The 19,578-nt window shown below is 37.8% G+C and overlaps 1 protein-coding gene across 7 annotated transcripts in view; it reads left to right on the top strand.

The window, feature by feature from the left end:
• The window catches only part of LOC139466724 (transcription factor SOX-13-like), a 247,890-nt gene that overhangs the window by 204,950 nt on the left and 23,362 nt on the right, over nt 1-19,578 (top strand). For all 7 annotated transcript variants that reach the window (XM_071248378.1, XM_071248381.1, XM_071248376.1 and 4 more), the window contains one exon: nt 1,994-2,033. In XM_071248378.1, the coding sequence (XP_071104479.1) occupies nt 1,994-2,033 (40 nt within the window). The remainder of the gene's footprint in view (nt 1-1,993; nt 2,034-19,578) is intronic.

The following is a 19,578-nucleotide window of genomic DNA, read 5'->3' on the forward strand; positions in this document are numbered from 1 at the left end:
CATTGGTATTGGTGAAAATACAATTCTCTGTCACACAGCTGTTCAGCTGTTCTTCAGAACTGCAGATGCCAGGGAAACTCCTGATATAAAAATACTAATATGACAAACATGGTTGCTCTTGAAAAAATCAAAATCTCCAACATAGCTTTGAGAAAATAAGGAAAATAGTTTGGAAACTTCTTCAAGAACACAGGAAAGTCGGGTGATTATTGGAGACATTTTATTGCATCTTAAGAACAAGAACCTTTTTTTTTGATCATGACTCTCTTTCTTGTGACAGATGTAGTAATAACATTGGTAATTGTGTGTTATGTAGTAGAAGTATTCATAGACTACATCTCCTACTGATGGGGGTTGTCATGACAGTGGGAAACCAGGAACTTGGGAATCGGTTACTGCCCTGCGGATTGGAACCACCTTCAACTGACATGATCCACTCAGTGACATTTATTGGCTCCAACTTTTGTTAGGTTGGTTTTAAGTTGGTGGTTAGATGATGTTGGGTGCTTGGTGAGAGGAGAGTCCGCGATGATGGAGTGGGGGCCACGTCTGTTTGTAGCTGGACTGGGGGATGTTGTGATTCTTTGCTTGCTAATGTTTGAAGGTAGTCTAATTTCATTTGTCCAAACTTGATGCTGAGCATTCTTATCATAATACAGAAACGCACAGACATAAAAAGCGGCAACAGTCAAGATTGAAACGTGTGACACATTGAAAAGATAGCGACTTCTGGAAGAGGAGCCCTTAACAAATGCCTAATGGAAATAGGGCCAACAATTGCGAATTTGACAATTGTTGTTTGCGTCGTAGAAAGTCTGTGCCTCCATCCCATTTCCTGCACCAGATGGCGCCTTTATTTCCTTTCATCAGAGACCATTTTCTTGGGGGGCTACTATGGATTTTTGCCATTGAAAGTGTCGGTCCAAGTATCCCGAAAAGTGATAGATGCTAATGGGGAGGAAAGGCGCATGTCACATACCGATGCAGACAGAGCCTTGCTCTTAGCAGATATGGATCACCATTAAGCACCCACAAATGACAAGAAAATGAAAAGAAGATTCAAACCAAAAGCCACCATGCAGGGGTCGGGGAATGCGTTCTGAACTTCTTTCTTTGTCTCTTGTGGCCAAAGTTGCAACACAACCACAAGTTGACTACGAACGTGGCGAACCATCCTATGTTGCGATTGTATGTCTGTCACGGACACAAGCGCCATCGTCCTTGCATGATGACGGCACCTTAAGTCAATTAAAAGCCTAATCTGTAACAGGAGGTCTTAATGGACAAAAAATATGATTTCCTGCCTGTTAGATGGTTCTAGTGGCAACAAAGCCAAGGACAAGTTTTGTTTTGAGGATTGTAAATGCGTTATCTTCTTCCCTATATGCTCCACCAGAAACATAAATTATGTGGGAATTTCCTCTCACAGAAGCACCAGTAGATGACTTTGATCTTAACTGGTTCTTATCTTCTCACATCTAAAACCAAACAATCCGAGAGCAAAAACTATGTCTTTTGGTAGGCATAATTTCCTCACGATAGGCATAATTTCAACAGCTATATTTTGATTTTGAAAGCGTAATAGAGAAATATGACACTATGCATGTAGAGATTTAGAAGTTAAAAAAACTCATCATTTATTTGTTGATCAGAAATGGAAGATTCCTGGGCCGACTTGTCAGCAGACATTTTGCTATCCTAGGGAGTTTGCTCAACTTTTTCTTATTTATTGTGGAAATGTAGATGAACTTTTTCGGTGACTCGCATACAATGACATTAGTGGATTTTAAGTATTCAAAGAATGTTTTGTTTTGCAATTCCTTAATATGATTTACACTTAATATGTCTTTACTCATATTTTCCCTTTTAATTGTTTTTCTGTTTGTTTATTATCATTGTTGTTAGCGCTAGTATTACCATTACAATTATTATTATTATTATTATTATTATTATTATTATTATTATTATTATTAACATGTCTCTTGTGTTTCAGGGCCACCCAGCTCCCCCTGGTGACGGCTTCGGACTGCAAGGTAAGCATTAGCGAGATACATCCTCATCATCCCCGTGAATTGATGACAACTTCATTTTGCATTGTTAGCATTTTTCATCATCATCATCATCATCATCATCATCATCATCATCAGGCCTAGTACTTTGTCCCTTGTCACAGTACAATGCATGGTAATGCGCGACTTGTGGTCAGCCTAGACATGAGCGGTGGCTTAGACTGTATACTGAGATGGTCATGTAGCCATGCTGACACGTCCTTCAGGGGTTCTATAAAGAGGAGTCAGTCAAGGAGCCAGTGGCCATGGCTTGGTTGTTTTAGTAATGGTAAACAGAAACATCATCACATCAACTACACCCCAAACCCCAACTCCAACATGAACCCCAACCTCTAAACCCCTAAATCCCACACCCAATGGCAACTTCAACCTCAAACCCCAACCCGAACAGTATACCCAATCTTAAACTCCAACTCCAACATCAACCCAACCTCAAACCCCACACCTGTTGCACCAACTTCAACCTTTAACCCCAGCCCCAACAGCAACCCCAATCTTAAACTCCAGCTCCAACATCAACCCAACCTTTAACCCCAGCCCCAACAGCAACCCCAATCTTAAACTCCAACTCCAACATCAACCCAACCTCAAACCCCACACCTGTTGCACCAACTTCAACCTTTAACCCCAGCCCCAACAGCAACCCCAATCTTAAACTCCAGCTCCAACATCAACCCAAACTTTAACCCCAGCCCCAACAGCAACCCCAATCTTAAACTCCAACTCCAACATCAACCCAACCTCAAACCCCACACCTGTTGCACCAACTTCAACCTTTAACCCCAGCCCCAACAGCAACCCCGGTCTTAAACTCCAGCTCCAACATCAACCCAACCTTTAACCCCCGCCCCAACAGCAACCCCGACCTTAAACTCCAACTCCAACATCAACCCAACCTCAAACCCAAGCCCCAACAGCAACCCCGATCTTAAACTCCAACATCAACCCAACCTAAAACCCCAGCCCCAACAGCAACCCCGATCTTAAACTCCAACTCCAACATCAACTCAACCTCAAACCCCAGCCCCAACAGCAACCCAGATCTTCAACTCCAACTCCAACTCCAACATCAACCTGAAACTAAAACCCCAGCCCCAACAGAAATGTTGGACAATGATGTGTCTATGTCCTTCAGAACATAACACAAGCAATGTTAGATTCTATAATGAAATTATGGTCCAAATTTGGTTTCATGAAGTCAACAATGACAAGTTTATTTTTTACTTCAACTTAATTGTACAGCGGAGTTTGAATTTCTATACACCCCTGGGAAAGTTTGAAATTTACCAGGAAACCAAAGCCATACTTTATTTGTTATCAAAGATGGTGTTATTGTGTGGAAGTACCCTTATTACGTTGTATCCGGTCTCTCATCAGGCCGTAATAAGACCTGAAAATTGATTAAGTGGGATGTAAAAAATGCCACTTGAGGCCATAAAGATTGTTTGTTTTTTATTGTTTTGGAAGAATACAAACTGTTACTAGCAGAGTGACAGACATCGTAGTTTGGCCCTCATTTGACGCTCCCTAGAAGGAACCGCTGACTGTAATTGGTGACTGGGTGGAGACTCGGCACGACTTCTCCTTGTCATTGGAGAAATAGACTTTTCCGTTTGAACACAAGAATAGGTTTAAACCACACCAAATAAATCAGTTGTGATTTTTTCACTAATGCAAGGAATGGAGGGTGATTTCTGGTTGAATTGTGGTAGAAATTGTTTTTGAAAATGTTTGTATTTAGCTCAGTAGATGTTAGTGATGAGGTTTACCCGTAGTTTATGTTTGATCATATCCTGTTTTCGTTGCTAGGCGGATATGTAGTATGGGTGTTTTCCTTGGCAAACAATTTTAGGAGCAGAAAAAAACCCAGATGTTATGCTCAACTGTTTGTAACTTAAATTGAATAAGAAATGTTATCTTTTGATATGGAAAGTTACAAATTTAGGTTTTCATAACTATAACATAGTTAAACTTAATAAATCATATTTTGAATAACGTTGAAATAAGGAAAATTTGAAATTTCAATTTTCATGATTAGATAAAGCATGAAAAGAAATATCAGCTAAAAAAATTTGGAAATGTATAATTCATAAACATTTTTAGTCACATCTTGAATTCCTGGCAACAAGAAAATTGGATACATATTTACTTGATATTGTTTTTTAAAAGCTGTAGGGGTATGTATGTTATATCTCATGAACAACACAAATTAAACAATATGGTTGCATCAGTTTCAAAGGAACTCCAGCAACAGAAACATTTTTTTAACAGTAGCCTGTTCCTGAAAAAAGCATGTTTTATATCCGGTTTTGGCTATGATATTGAAGGAGATAAAAACGGCATGTCTGGGAAATATCTATGATGGCCTCGCCTCTGTATTATTTATCTCTAATTGATGCAGGCTGGCCTCTGTTATAGGTTACAGGGGGGTTCTGTGAATGCTGATTTCTATTTTGATAAGGGGGCACCCTGTTGTGTTGATTATTGAAGAAAATAATTCCCTTTCTTCAAGAAAATATTAAAGCATTAAGGCCTGATTATGGCTTGGTTTAATTACCATTTATCTGTGTAATAACTGTCAGGGAGGATGCCTGAACTTCATAGCCTGGCCCAGAGTGGTTCACAATTGACTTGGCTGTATTTTGTATACTAGGCGACCACTGAAAGGCCGTTTGGTCTCTGTCCGATTGTCTTAATGACGTTAATTAGCTTGATAAGACTGCCCCCTGTGGACAGAGGCTTTATTGCCCCTTGGAGAAGGGCAGATAAGCCCTTCAGCTGGTGAAAAACTCCATTATAATCTGTCACTTGGGCCTGTCACTTGAGTTAGAATAGCCTACTGTCTGGACTGGTATAGGACAAAACCATTTCACGCCTGTCTTGTGCTACTCAATGTGCAAGAGCGTCAAGACTTGAAGTTAATTGCCTTCATCTTCAAACTTACTTACAGAATACAATTAGAAACCATCCATAGTCACAATATGACATTGCTGGATAATGAACCCAACTCTGGTACAGAGTCTGCTCTGGAGGGGGATTTCCAAACACGATCATGCCACTAGGGGCACTACCAAACAGGATGATGCCACTAGGGGCACTAATAAATAGGATGATGCTGCTAGGGGCACTACCAAACAGGATGATGCCGCTAGGGGCACTAATAAATAGGATGATGCCACTAGGGGCACTAATAAACAGGATGATGCCACTAGGGGCACTACCAAACAGGATGATGCCGCTAGGGGCACTAATAAATAGGATGATGCCACTAGGGGCACTACCAAACAGGATGATGCCACTAGGGGCACTAATAAGTAGGATGATGCCACTAGGGGCACTAACAAATAGGATGATGCTACTAGGGGCACTAAAAAACAAGATGATGCCACTAGGGGCACTAACAAACAGGATGATGCCACTAGGGGCACTAACAAACAGGATGATGCCACTAGGGGCACTAACAAACAGGATGATGCCACTAGGGGCACTAACAAACAGGATGATGCCACTAGGGGCACTAACAAACAGGATGATGCCACTAGGGGCACTAATAAGTAGGATGATGCCACTAGGGGCACTAACAAACAGGATGATGCCACTAGTGGCACTAACAAACAGGATGATGCCACTAGGGGCACTAACAAACAGGATGATGCCGCTAGGGGCACTAACAAACAGGATGATGCCGCTAGGGGCACTAACAAACAGGATGATGCCACTAGGGGCACTAATAAGTAGGATGATGCCACTAGTTGAATGTGGCTATGTGTTTGTCTCCTCTGCATCAGATTCCGGTAAACACTATCAGATCAGATAACATGTAGGTTCTTTCTTCTGTTTCTGCCTGTCTGTCATGGTCTGTCTGTCATGGTCTGTCCGTCATTGTCTGGTCTTCAGTTCAGGCCTGGCTGTCATTGGTTGACAGATGGATATGATGTTGTATACACAAGGCACTGTTTCTGCTCTCAAACACTGACTGGTGTTATTGATGATTGTTTCATCCTATTGGGGTGGATGTTGGGGGGGAGATTTCTGTACCATACATCGTCTGAAGGAACATTGTAATTGTAATGGCCACTGCTTGCTACGCTGTGTTGAATCTCTCCCCATATCTGGATCACTAGAAGGGTGTCAGATTCCCTGATTGGTTCCACTTATGATCCCTGGCACATCAGCATCATGAGTCTGTCACTCAGTTGGACTCATCAGCAACCTGCTTCACTTTGGGCTTTCATCCATCATTCAACTGATGTGCCATGATTTTACTGAAATACAAAGCCCGCATTAAACTATCTCCCTGGCTTACAGACGAGCATTGTTTGAATGTTGTTCCTAAACTCATTCCCTCAAAATAAATCTAATTGTTTGAACTTCCCGACTCCGGTATCACCTGGAGGTCATTAAGAGGATACTACAGCTAACGAGACCAAGTTCCAGTTAATCTCTCACCTCTCCCCTCCTCTCCCCCTCTTCCCCCTCCCCCTCCCTCCTCCCAGTGTTCATCTGATGCTGATTATCCAGCAATGAGGGTTAACTGGACAGAAAGGCACTTCAGTTTAAACAGCACCACAATCACACGATTGTTGCAACATGTCTACAGCTAGGTTGGTACTCCTCTTACACACTTCAGATTCAGCCATCTTGCTTCTATTAGAGAAATATAGTGATCTCATCCACATGCTTTTGTCTTGTGTAATAAACTACATCACTTGTTTATAGACTGGACCAATTCCGGAATCGTTATAGCATCTTATCTGGTAGTTGTTGCCTTTATTTGTGGGAATGTCCAGATCACGTTTCATCCGACTTCCTTCCTGCTCCAAAAATCATTGTGTAGACAGAGGTTTGAGCGAAATATTTACCCAAGATGAATCTTCAGCCCGATAAAAACATCTTTGCTGTATGAATCAGGTTTCTAGTGATTTTACGATAGTTTTATTGTTGGTAACGAAGGCAGTTGGTTGTAAAAGTAGTTTATTTGAAACCATGACAAAACAAACATTGATGTAATTTCAGATCGTAAGTGATTTTATAACAAGAAACTTTGGATGCAGACTGGACGTTGATGGTGAATGGAAAGTTGTCAAAAAATCTTTTCTTAACCAAGCGTCTTTTACTGCTTTGAAAATAAATTTGCGGGATCGGTACAACAACAAACATTATCCAGTCTGTTATAAACATGTGACTTACGCTCAGTCATGTGAAGGAATCGAAACTCGGCTGTCAAGATGATCGCAACACTTTCGGCCCGCTTCCGTTTTACGACACAATATAGAGTAGGGTTCCCTCAAGCATGTCAAACGGGGGTTTAGCTTGTACCAGGACTTGGAGAGCAAGTGCTCGCTCGGAGGAACGGCATGCATAATACTTTATTTGGTCTTCAAGTTCATTGTCAGCATGACAATTATGACCAATATGGCAGCCAGCCTTACTCTAGTAGAATACAGGGATCGTCATAAAGCTGTTCATCTCATAAGAATTAATAAATATGTCCATGATAAGGGCTGATATTCAAATCTTCTTGACCCTTTTCTGGATGATTTAATGCTGATGTTTTATATTGATTGATATCCATGATGAGGGCTACTATGTAACTGACATCGGCCCTTAATATGGGCAGATGTAATTAAATAAGGGATTAGTTGTTTTGATGACCAATGAATATTTTTCAGAGGTCTTTGACCAAATTTCTTAAAAATCATGATGAGGGCTGTTATGTAAATCGCAATGGGCCCTGATATGAATATCAGACAATAAAATTTAGACAGAAACAACCAGAAAATGTCTGAGTATTTCTCCTTAGATTTCTAAGAGTTAATAAAAGGCATTGCATCATGTTTTTGTTTCGATTGTATTTGATCTCTTTCTGCAAGAAATTGATCAGAAAATACACATCGGTGTATGATGGTGAAAGATTATTGTAGAAATGAGTAGGTCTTGTCAAGTGTCTTTGATGAGGAATTATTCTCCTCCCAAGAGTGACTTTAGGTTACCTAGATAACAGCTCTCCCATAGTCAACTCCATCAGATGAAGCTGAGAAGGAGATGAGTTTGGCTCAATGCCAACTGAAGCAGTCATTAATATTAGTCATGAGGAAAACAATATATAAATGACCATGTTTTATGACGTTATTATTGAAAACATATATATATAAGATTTTTATTATCTATGTTTGCATGTATTATTGAACTTTAATAGTTTATGTATTAAGTACTTTAACTGTATTAAGTTTATGAATTTATATGCACATTAATAATTGAGATTTGTTAATTTACTAAACATTGTAATTGTAAAAATTATTTGGGTATTTTTTTGTAATTTTATATAGGACATAGGATATAACATATTTTGGTAATTGTTTAATAGTATTAATCTTTTAGCTCTTTGTGTAATAATTGAGTTTTATTCATTTACTAAATATTGCATTATTAAATTTTGTTTTGCAATTCTTTTTTTATAGTTTTTTTATGTATTGATAATTGAGGTTTTTTAAATACAAAGTGTTGTAATTGTAACATTTGTTATTCATTGATGTATATTTATATAATTGCAAAACTAACATATACTAGCTGCTGGTAATAACTTATAAATAAGGAAGGGCTTAATGGAGGAAGAGCTATATATTTTGAAAAATTCACACGTTAGATTAGGAAGGAGGTGATATGTTCCTAACTACTTCCTATATATCAATCAGATTATGACTGGTAGCAGGAGGGGCTTAGTGGCCATCATCACCTAGCCCCATCAAATATTATTCCTTTAGTTTTATTAATTACAAGTACATAACAACTTTGGATTAGCTTTACAGCTACAAACATAGATCAATTTAATTGCCATCTTCATCTCTTATTGACCAGTTCATTGCCAATCAAGGGTTAACGACCCCTGAAACCTTGCAAAAAACTAACAAAATATTAACATTCCGAAGGCCACAAAATCTCCCTAATGTTGTGCCATGGCGCTAAGGTAAGGGTTTATGATCCTAGCAGGCTATGGGCACTGAAAAGTTAAATGTCTCAGAACAGGTGAAAGATTTCTTCAGAAGCAGCCATAAAACAGGGATCTGGTAAACACATTACCTTACACATGGGTAGATCCAAACATTTTGCTTTGCTTGCAACATGCAGACTTGTCATATTTCATTAAAAAGGAGATTCCTGCATTCTTGTCTCTGATAGAAATCTCCCGTATCGTTTTTCTCTTTTTATTTAAAAGATAATGAGAATATATTTTGAAAAATATCTTTCTTTATCTTGTTCTCTTTGAAATTTAGTTTAATCTTTGTGGGATTGTGAATAATATTTTTACTTTGAATCCTGAAATGATAAAAGAACAAATGTGAAAGTAGTTTTGTGATTTTCTTTGAGAGGTGTATATCTATTATATGGCTTGGTATTCAAACTTTGTTAGGACCTGTATGTATTCAAACAAAACGGCAGTTTGCTTTTTATATGTTCCACAAAATGTCGAACCTGCCTCCGAGGTCTAGTGGTAGAGCGTCCGCCTGGAGAGCGGAAGGTCCGGGGTTCGATCCCTAGCCGTGTCATACCAAATTCGTTAAAAGATGATACTTGTTGTTACCCTGTCTGGCGCTCGGCATTAAGGGGCTAAATCAAGGACTGGTCGGCTCAGAGTCAGTATACTGTGTCTCTGTGTGGTATTCATGGTAAACAATTACCTTGGCACTATTAGTCCAGACTAGTACAAGCAGCCACACACACACACACACACACACACACACACATAATGAGGCCTTTAATATTTGGCTCCCCAAATAAATGTTGCAGTTAGGCTCTGTTTGTTCAAGATATGACATTTATACTGTATTTGACAGGAGAGTCAGAATAATTACAGCACTAGGAGGGTACCCGGTAGGTTGAATGAATAGAGGCATATTTAAAAAAAAAAGATTCTTGTGATTTGAGTCAACAAAGAATGAATACAAAACAAGAATACAAGTTTCGTTGAACATCATATACCAAGTTATCTATCATTCGTACAATCTCTGTCATGCCTGCTCTGTGTTTTCCTGTAATACTGGTCTAGGAGATGAACCAGTCAACTACAACAGTGATTCCTTTGCCTAGATGAGACAGCAAGCAGCTCCACCTATGACAGGTTAAGGATTGGCGTATTGTTTGTTCACATTCTTGACTGCCTGTGTTGAATGTTGTTCGTCCATATCACATCAGAGGACATGTAGCAAGACAAAGTTTTCTCCAAAAGAGGGCTAGCAAGTTGACTTTTGTCAGGCAGGTTCTTCCCCGAAGCGTAGTAAGCAGACGACACTGGCAACAGTAGCATGATCAAACACGGCTCCCCTCCACCTTAAGGGCAGACGGACATTTCTCTTCCCTCCTCCCTATCTTGAGGGCAGACGGACACAAGTTTTCCTTCCCCGTCCAATCATTTGAGCAGACGGACAAAGCAGAAGTCAACATTCCTTTCTTACTCAGTCAATGATCATTGTCCCAATCAACACCTCTATGTCCTCCAGTGTGTGGTAAGATAGATTACCATAATCGGCCATTAAGGATTAGGGCACCCTCCAGATGAGGATTAGCAGTTTCCAGGAGTGGACTAACACAACCTGAGGTCACCATCAATCAAACGAGAGGTCACATGGCTTTGTGCCTCAACACCGAACATGGTTAGGTATCTCCATCACTTTGTTGTGGTCATGTTCTTGTAGGAGGCGGGGTCCTCAAAGTGGTTGAGGTGATGTAATTAATTACCCATTGTCAACCACAATCAGGTATATCATAGGTAGTGTTCTGCTTGGGCGGCTTCACTCTTTCTTTGATTTGTGGCGTTGAGGCTGGTGGTCATTCATCTCCTGCCCCGAACGAGATCCTTTGATCTGGGTATTGCTTCAGGGTACCTCCTTCATCCTCATTGAAACAAATGCATCCTCACCTTATGTACAGGATTTAATAACAATTATTGCTGGCTTTTGATTAACACCCGTCACTTAATCACTTCCTTGGACGGTTGACTTCCCTGTGTACAGCATGTAGACACAGATGGCCTTCAGAACTTATTAGACAGTAAATCTGAATTTGTAAATTGCTAAGTACATATGACATAACAAAATCAATTTAGTCACAGAAAAATTTACAAAAGTCAAGCGGCAGTGTCTGATGGGAATTTTGAAATACAGTCAAAAAATGTTGGTCAGACTTTTATGTGTTGTACTTACGGCTTGAATTAAAAGCTTGGTCTCATATTCCTTTTCTATTTATCATTTTCGGTTGTGTTGAAGCTCGGATAACTCGAAGCATTTATGTAAGTCACTTTAACTTCAGTGTTTGGCTGTTTCTTTCTCAACTTTTGGTTAGAGAAAAATCAGCACAATTTCATTCTTATTTCTTCTTTGAAAAAAATCAGAATATGAGATTAAGATAACTTGTGATAACCAACTATTGAAGTTAGTGAGAGTTATCTGTCCTTGGTCAAGTATGTATGAGCCCAAAAAAATGAAGAATAAAACTTTTAAAGTGTATGAGCTTTTCACATGAACGATATCATTAATTCTTCTGGGATCCTAAGTTTTGAACCAGTTCTTTGTTCGGACCTGCATTAGATGATGGGTTTATGTCATAAACTATATTTTGCTTATATGGGAAGTAGATTTAAGAACTTAAAAGATTTTGGGCAAATGTGTATGTAAGAAGGTTCTTTTATGTCTCGAGTATTTTATTGTTGATTTGTTTTTTTCTCTTGTTTAAGGTTTCAAGTTATAGTATGACTGCATGCAGGTGTTAAATGATAGCTTACTTTGCTGGCATGTGATGATTCAATGAGTGAACCCCTCACAAAGAACATTGTTTGTTTGAGAGACAGTCGGTGCACCCACTTCAAGGAACATCTGACAAACGTTTTGATTCAAGATTGATCATGCTTACTACCAATTCTCCAAAGTTTGTTTAAAAAGTAAAGAGGAACGAACTGCGAGATACCAAGTGCCTTTGAAGCGAGACAAGAAAAAAAATGTATTTACAGAATAAAAAGAATTGGAAGTAATGATAAGAGAGCCTGTGTATGCAGAAGTGAGGTTAGTTTCGCACAATGTCTGTCTTCTTGGAGCATCCACAGTGTATTTGGTGGATGGGACAGGAAGTTGGGTTTGTTCAAAACCAGGAATTCTTGAACTTGTGTGGAAGCGGAGTGGGTCACAGAACATCCGTCTCTTTTATCTGCGATTCTTCTCTTTGTACTGGGGACCTAATTACCCCCTCCACCCCCCCCTGCACGTCCCCCACCCCCTACTTTCTGTGCTCTCTCTGTCATCTCTCACCCACCAGCTACATCTGCAGCAACAGACTAAACTGCCCATCGCAACATCACCCACCATCAGCTTATCATTAAATACAGATTAAAATAACTGCTACAGAGCTTGCCTTTGTCACTGTTGATGAACACTGGGGGGACTTCACAAGATTAGCTGGGGTGATGAACAGCTGAAATGAAGTGAATCATGTTCTCTCAAATATTGAACTTGTAGACATGTTTACTCTATATGGTAGAAAACTATAGAAACATTTTGGTAAATATAAACAAAATTATGACAAATAAATTCAAACTAAATTGGAATGTAAAGAACAATCACTACATTTTCATTATGTATATTTGTTAATTTAATTATTGTGAACACACTAAGTTTTGAAATTCACTCAAGGCCGTTTTCATGGCAAATGAGAGTGGTTCATTTAAGTACAATTTTTATTCAAATGAGAGGTTGTGTTGGTATCTGTTATAGCTTAGTTGAGATGAAATAGTCTTTGATATTGATGAGACGAAATGCAAGTTTTTATTGGTAACTGTTGAAGTTAATTGCTGTTCACACATGGGATCTTAGAACTGATAATTAACCATTACCTGTATCAAAGGATTTGACGAGGTATAATAAGTATACTGTTCCTGTACAACAGCTTCTAATTCATTTCAAACGTTTGAGCAAGGTTGTATGTGTGGTGTGCGGATAACATTCCAGAAAGAAATTCAAAATCATTTTCAGGCGTTAGAAATTCTGTAAAACCACAAATTACTTTGTTGATGTTTTCATGAGGTGTTAATTACTTCATTGATGTTTTTTGCAAGAATAGTTTGAAAGTTGTACAGAAACTAGCTTCCTCAAGTGTGTGAATTTCATGTATCTGAACACAAATCTCAAACTTCTTTTATTATTTTGTCTTTGTTTTTCTGTATTTTGAATTAAGTTTAAATGAAACTATGATATATAGGACAAGATCCTTTCAGAAATTATTCATTTTTATTGAGCTGTTGTTTTAATTTGGTTGTTTTTTTCTAATGTAAAAAACAAAAGACAATTTCGGCTGAATGATACAAAGATGGCTGCATGAGAAGAACATCTCTGAAATCATCCATGTATGTCATTGCCAGGATGTCAAAGAAGTAGAAATGACAAATATTTCTCCACAGAACATGAGGCAAGTTTTGTCAATTACCTTCACATGATCCGTGTCAAAGCGGACTACTTTCAAAAGCAGAGGTCGGCCAATTGTACAGTAAACTGTCGTCAAACTATCACAGATGCCTTGTTTATCATCTGATAAATATACTTCTGAATGTTACAAACAACGAAATCTTAAGACCTTTGTCATAAAAAATTGTCTGATCTTGTGAAGACTGAAATTCCCCATCTAAGTGTTCCGTGTTGGGAATTTACGAGATATGACAAGTTGAGAGTGTGAATTGCTCGGCTTTTCTCACCCTTCTAAAGTTCAGGCCAATATTGGACAGTGGTTGTATCTTTTCATGTGTTTTTTTTCTCCTGAAATGAATCCATTGCATTTTACTCGTGGAATAGTTTTTTATTCTATTATGTTTTATCTCGTCAGTTGTCGTGCAACTCAAATAACTAGCTATAAGGACCAAGTAATTGGTACATGACCACTGGAAGTTTATTTCTTTTAATAGAACAATTTCAAAATGCAGTCAGTCTTGTAGTATTGCTTTATAAATCTAACTCCCTTGTCGCTGGCCTGCTGTGTCAGCTAATACAATTTACAATCTATTTGCCTATTAGATCAAACAAATATTGTCAGTTCTTAGTTTCTTGTGGACTTTAGGCTAATAGTGAGTCCTACTTTGGATATATACAAAGAAGAATGATAAGAATTAATTTTCTAAGATTCTTATAAAATTGTTCAAAGTAAAAGTGATTATTGTAAGCATATGCTCTCAATATTTTCAATATGTGTTATGTTTTAATACCTTGAATATATCAAAAATCGGGAATTTATAACAGATATGAAATATTTCGTAAAAATTTTGTATAAATATTTTCCTAGCTGGATGTGGTTTTATTGGCAGGTGAATTGGGCAGTATTATGAAATATTTTATGATGGAGTACTATATATTTAGTTTGGGTTAATAAGGAGTGGTATGCCATGCATCTTTCATGTGGATTTTGCAATGACAGACTTAGTGTTTTTATTCTAGAACATTGTAATTAACTTCATATCAGGTGTTGGGGATTTTAACAAAAATGAAATTAATAGCCTTGAATTTGTTGCTCAAATCGTTATTGGCAGAATAAACCGCTACAACTGGTTCCAGACTGTTTTTTTTCGAGCATCTTTTTCTGCTGACTACAACGTTAATTTGCCTGCTTGTCAATCCACTTTGAAAGAAATAGCAAAAACAGTCAACTTTATGCCAACACTGTATAAATAGAAATTGATAATATTTTGAACAAGATTTTGTTTCAACCTTTTGTCAAAGGATGTTAGGTCTAGGATATTTCTGACGAATGTCAAACTGGTATGTGGCGTGTACAATTGGAGTAAGGAAAAAACTTAATGTCGGTGCTCATTTTGGGGAGAAAAAAGTTTCAACTTCAATTTGCGGATGTGAAAATGGGTAGATTATAGCGAAGTCGAGTAAGCCATCATAGGAAGTCTCCAGCGACCCACAAAACAAATATGTCAACTTTTCCTTTCATTCCCTTACATTATAAGTGTTTTATGCACATGGTAAGTGCATCTTGAGGAAATTTCCTTGTAATGTAAGATTCCTGTTGAACTTTTTTGACAGGTGCATCCTAATGATGTAGTTTTGAAATAATTTTAATCTTGTTTACAAAACTGTTGCTCCTCTTTAAAGCTGACACAAGGGACACGTAATCATTCGTCCTCAAATTGAATTTGTCTATTCAAAGACTTTTTCTTTTGATTGTATGAAGACAGAAATGACCTATTGATGGCCCTAGGGATGTAAGCGAAGCCGCCAAACGTCTACCAACAGGCCAGGTTCAAGCAGTAACAGCCTGAAAAAACTCAATAATGAAATTTTGATAACGTGTAATAGGGAAAAAATTGAAAAGAAGCTAACTTTTTAAACATTTTTTGGCCAGAAATCTGTTTTATCAGTCTATTATATTCAAGAGGTAGATGTATCTATTTCAATTATTTATGACTTGTTTATGAGTTTGGATAATAATTAAGAAATTGTACATGTTTTTAGTGTATTTATTTCAAGTTTGAATATTTTTGAAAATAGTTGGAATTGAGGATTTAATAAAAAGTGTATTTTTCTATTGAGTGTGGGGATAGTTATCTTAAATTGGAATTAATTGTTTAAGAGCAGTAATATGTGACACAGGGCCTTTAGGCATGTGCTTATATCACAGTAATCCACTCCTCACTATTTCCTCAGGGATGTAGCAAGCGTGACCAACAGGCCCAGGGGAAGTTTTCATCAAGTTAGAAATGTGGTAATTTACTTGTAATAGGTGTCAGGTTACAATAAGCTATGCCACATGAGAGTGGGACCTTTGACCTAGTGATCTGTGATTGGCTGATTTTTCTATAGGTGCAGTAGAGTCTATGAGATCGGGAAAGGTGATAACAGACTTTATTACTTGATTATAGAAGGGGAAAAGGATTAAAGAATTGACGCTTTTGACACTTGATTGTAAAATTATTATTTGACCATTAAATGATGTTCGACATGAAAGAAAGATATTAAATGAGATAACATTGTAGTTTTTGAACATAGGCACATACACAATTTAATTATTTATTTGAATATTTGGTTCTTATTTTCAAAATTCTTTCAAAAAGTTATCATTCCTGTGTATGACAGCTGTTGTGTATTATTCACACTTTCACAGACTCCTTTTCCTGCCTCAATGCCATTAATTAACCATGTGCTTCTGTTTATCCTGACTGTGATAAGAACACAAAGCCCAATCACTGGCCAGCTTGAATAGGCCTCTTCTGTTTCTTGGCGCTGTGAAGACAATCTCCAAGAGAACAAAGAGTACTTATCGGACTTGTATATAGGGAGAGTGCTGTATCTGGATTTTGCCCAAAGGAAGGAGGGAGAATCACACAGACACCTGATCTTGTGGGGTGAGCTAAGACAGCCTTTGTCTTGTTATCACCAGTGTGATGGTAATCTACCAGCTCCAGCTCGCTACAATGGTTGCTGGTAGCACTCCCGGCTCTTATTGGGTCAGTCCTTTGTCTCCTGGTAATCATCCAGAACGTTGTATTGTCAGAGGGAGCCTTTAAGCGAATTATCATCAAGCTCATCATACCTATTGTCATGTTACAATGGTTGGATATTATCCCTGAGATTATTTTTATAGTGTTATAGATTGGATTGTAACCATAGGTGGTTAAGATACAAACCCTCAGATTTTGTGGAATGATTAAACAACATAGATGTATTTATACATATAAACACGCACATAGTCTCTATTACAGACCCTGATACTAATATATATCAAATACAGCCCATGCAAGTCTATAATGTTTGGCAAGTCTAGATTACTGCAGTATCAGTATCTGAAAATGAAGAGAGTCTCTGGGCTCCCTTTTATTATATTTTTATTAAGATAATTGAACAACTGTTTTTTTCTGTATGATATGTTCATTTCAGAGACTAGATGTTAGTCTAACACGCACATTGTGTAAGTGCTGGTTTTAATTTTGTTCAGATGGGATGTAAATGTGTTTGTTAGCATGGTGATGTTTTTGTGGAGTGTTTTACGGAATGTAAACTAAAAAGTAAGTTTATTTGTGAGATAACCACCCTGTGGAGTGGAGATTACACTAATGTGTCAATTCCTTGGAAGGAAATCAGCCAAAGTGTCAGCTGAACTAAATATCTAATTGGCCGACTTGATATCTACTTCCTATGGCTGCAGCAATCTGTTGAATGTGTGAGAATTTTGACAATGTGCTCTCTACATCACAAACCCTCTACCACGTCACGGTTAATTACTGTCAGTATCCAAATTCACAGTTAATTATCACGCCATGAGTCACAAGTAACACTTTTCATTATAAATACAAAACTTGTTTACACTAACACAGGAAACCCTAGCCTTAATACAATGAGCAACAGTTGCTAATCTATGCGAAATTCGTAAACACAATCACCACATGACAATACCCCACTCTGTCCCTCCCCCTTCACTCCCATGGGGCCTCCCTCCCAAAGCAACAGTAGCCAGTTAGGTAACTCCATATGGTTTTCATTCCCAAGGGCTAATGGCTTCCTTCCTTGCAGTTGTCTGGGACAAATAGCTATTGTTTTCCCCCTCTGGCTTTTGTCTTTGTGACTCGCTCCGAACAGCAGCAGCAGAAGCGAGGAGACTGCCCTCGGGAGATAAACAGGAGGCCAGATAGGGCTGGTTGAGGGAGACAGGAACATCAGTACTGTAAACATTGCTGACTTCACTCCCTCTCTCATTCACGTACAGTTCATTCAGCTTCGGCAAGGAGCCACTCTGTCAGTTTATACACTGCCCTCTATGTGGCTGGACTTGTATGCTGTGAGCCTTCACTAGTGTCTTACTGCTTGAAAGATCTACCAATGGGTGAGTTGTGTTATGTTGTGTAGTCGCGATGTGTTAGGGTGAGTTACTTGATGTAAGGTCACTGCTTTTTTGGGAATGGGTGAGTGTCGATTTTGAGTATTGATATTTTGTGTTGATGACAGATGGGTTGTTTTGTTTGTCTTATTTACATGTTGTGATGAATTGTATTTATTGTGTCGAGTACTTTCAGTCTTAAACTTACAATTAGACACAAACAATGTTTACACCATAACTTGGTATGGTATTTTAATGCTACCTTCAGATCAATGTTGGTTTTTTTAAATTATCATGAATAATAACACAGTGTCTATGTAATGTAATAATTAAATGTACATCTATAATTGATAATAACAGTATGTGTGATGTAAATCGTGGCCTAGTCCATGATACACCGTCAACGCATTTGTCATAACCTCTGCTGGCTATGTATAGCCACAATGATTAATTTTGAAAACTATGATTAATAATCACAAAGTAAGATGAAAGGGCACTGAAACAAAAGCAAAGGAAGATGATTGTGTAGCCTTCGTTGAAGTAGACGATTGCCAGTTGCACAGGGTTCATAACGGATTTCCTGTTCCAGTATTACTATAGCAAGATAATGTTGACTATTGCAGGGATAGATGTGTCACAATCGGGCATTCCTTTGATGTGGGACTGTGTGGGGGTCATTGGGCAACGGTTATGACTTTTACCAGCTATTGTTCACAAATGCATCCTCTCTACAAGTACTACGTGCATCCTCAAATTCATCCTGTACCTGTTGATTGACATGATCGTCCTGCTTGATGGGGATTTGACAGCCAGTAAGTTCATGCTGATTGTTTGGTGTTCAATCATTAAGTAAATACTTAGGAAAGGATAGAGAATAGAAAAGGTGGAAAGTGGAAGGTGAATATTTAATGTTTCCGTGTAGGATGCTAATGAGATATCACTGTGATTATTGTGTCAAAGTCTATCTAAATGTGCATAAGCTTCACTGGCGAGAGAGAATTAAACACAAATATACCTGTCTGGGTGATACGGTTTATGTTTAACACTGTGATGGATGCATTAAACAGAGTCTTATGTTTTAGAAATGTGCTACAAACTTGAATCTTTAACCTCTTTTTAGTATTATTTCATTGTGGAACTTGTTCAACAAATTGATTAATCTTTGAATGGTGTCTCAGATTTTTTTTTACAAAAGAACAAAATATTCAATAGATTCTTTCAGAAATTAATGCAATTTTCAACATTATTACACTATTTTTTATAAGATAAAAATGTAGATATATTATTTATTACTTTATTACTTTCATGTGAAGGCAGACATTGTATTTTCTTGTTTAATGTTAATAACAAGCAAACACTGAAGTTACTTTAGTGAAATTAAAATAATTGAAGTTGATGTGTGTGATTGAAATTATGTTTTAATCTAATATTCCTTTATAGTTTGGTTCGATACATTATTCCATGAGGTTTTTTTTATCAACATCAAATCAACCGTGAAATGTTTTACTTTTTCTTTGCATTGACAGAGAAATCCATGAACACAAGGAAGGAAATTGGTCAGTTTTTATCGTAGAGAAATAATTTAATATACTGACTCACAATGAAAAGGCATTATTAACTTTAACTCGAAGGACAAAAAACAATTTGGGCAGTAAATATT

The sequence above is a fragment of the Haliotis cracherodii genome, unplaced genomic scaffold (assembly GCF_022045235.1).
Source record: "Haliotis cracherodii isolate W230 unplaced genomic scaffold, xgHalCrac1.p SCAF_19, whole genome shotgun sequence".
Lineage (NCBI taxonomy): Eukaryota > Metazoa > Mollusca > Gastropoda > Lepetellida > Haliotidae > Haliotis > Haliotis cracherodii.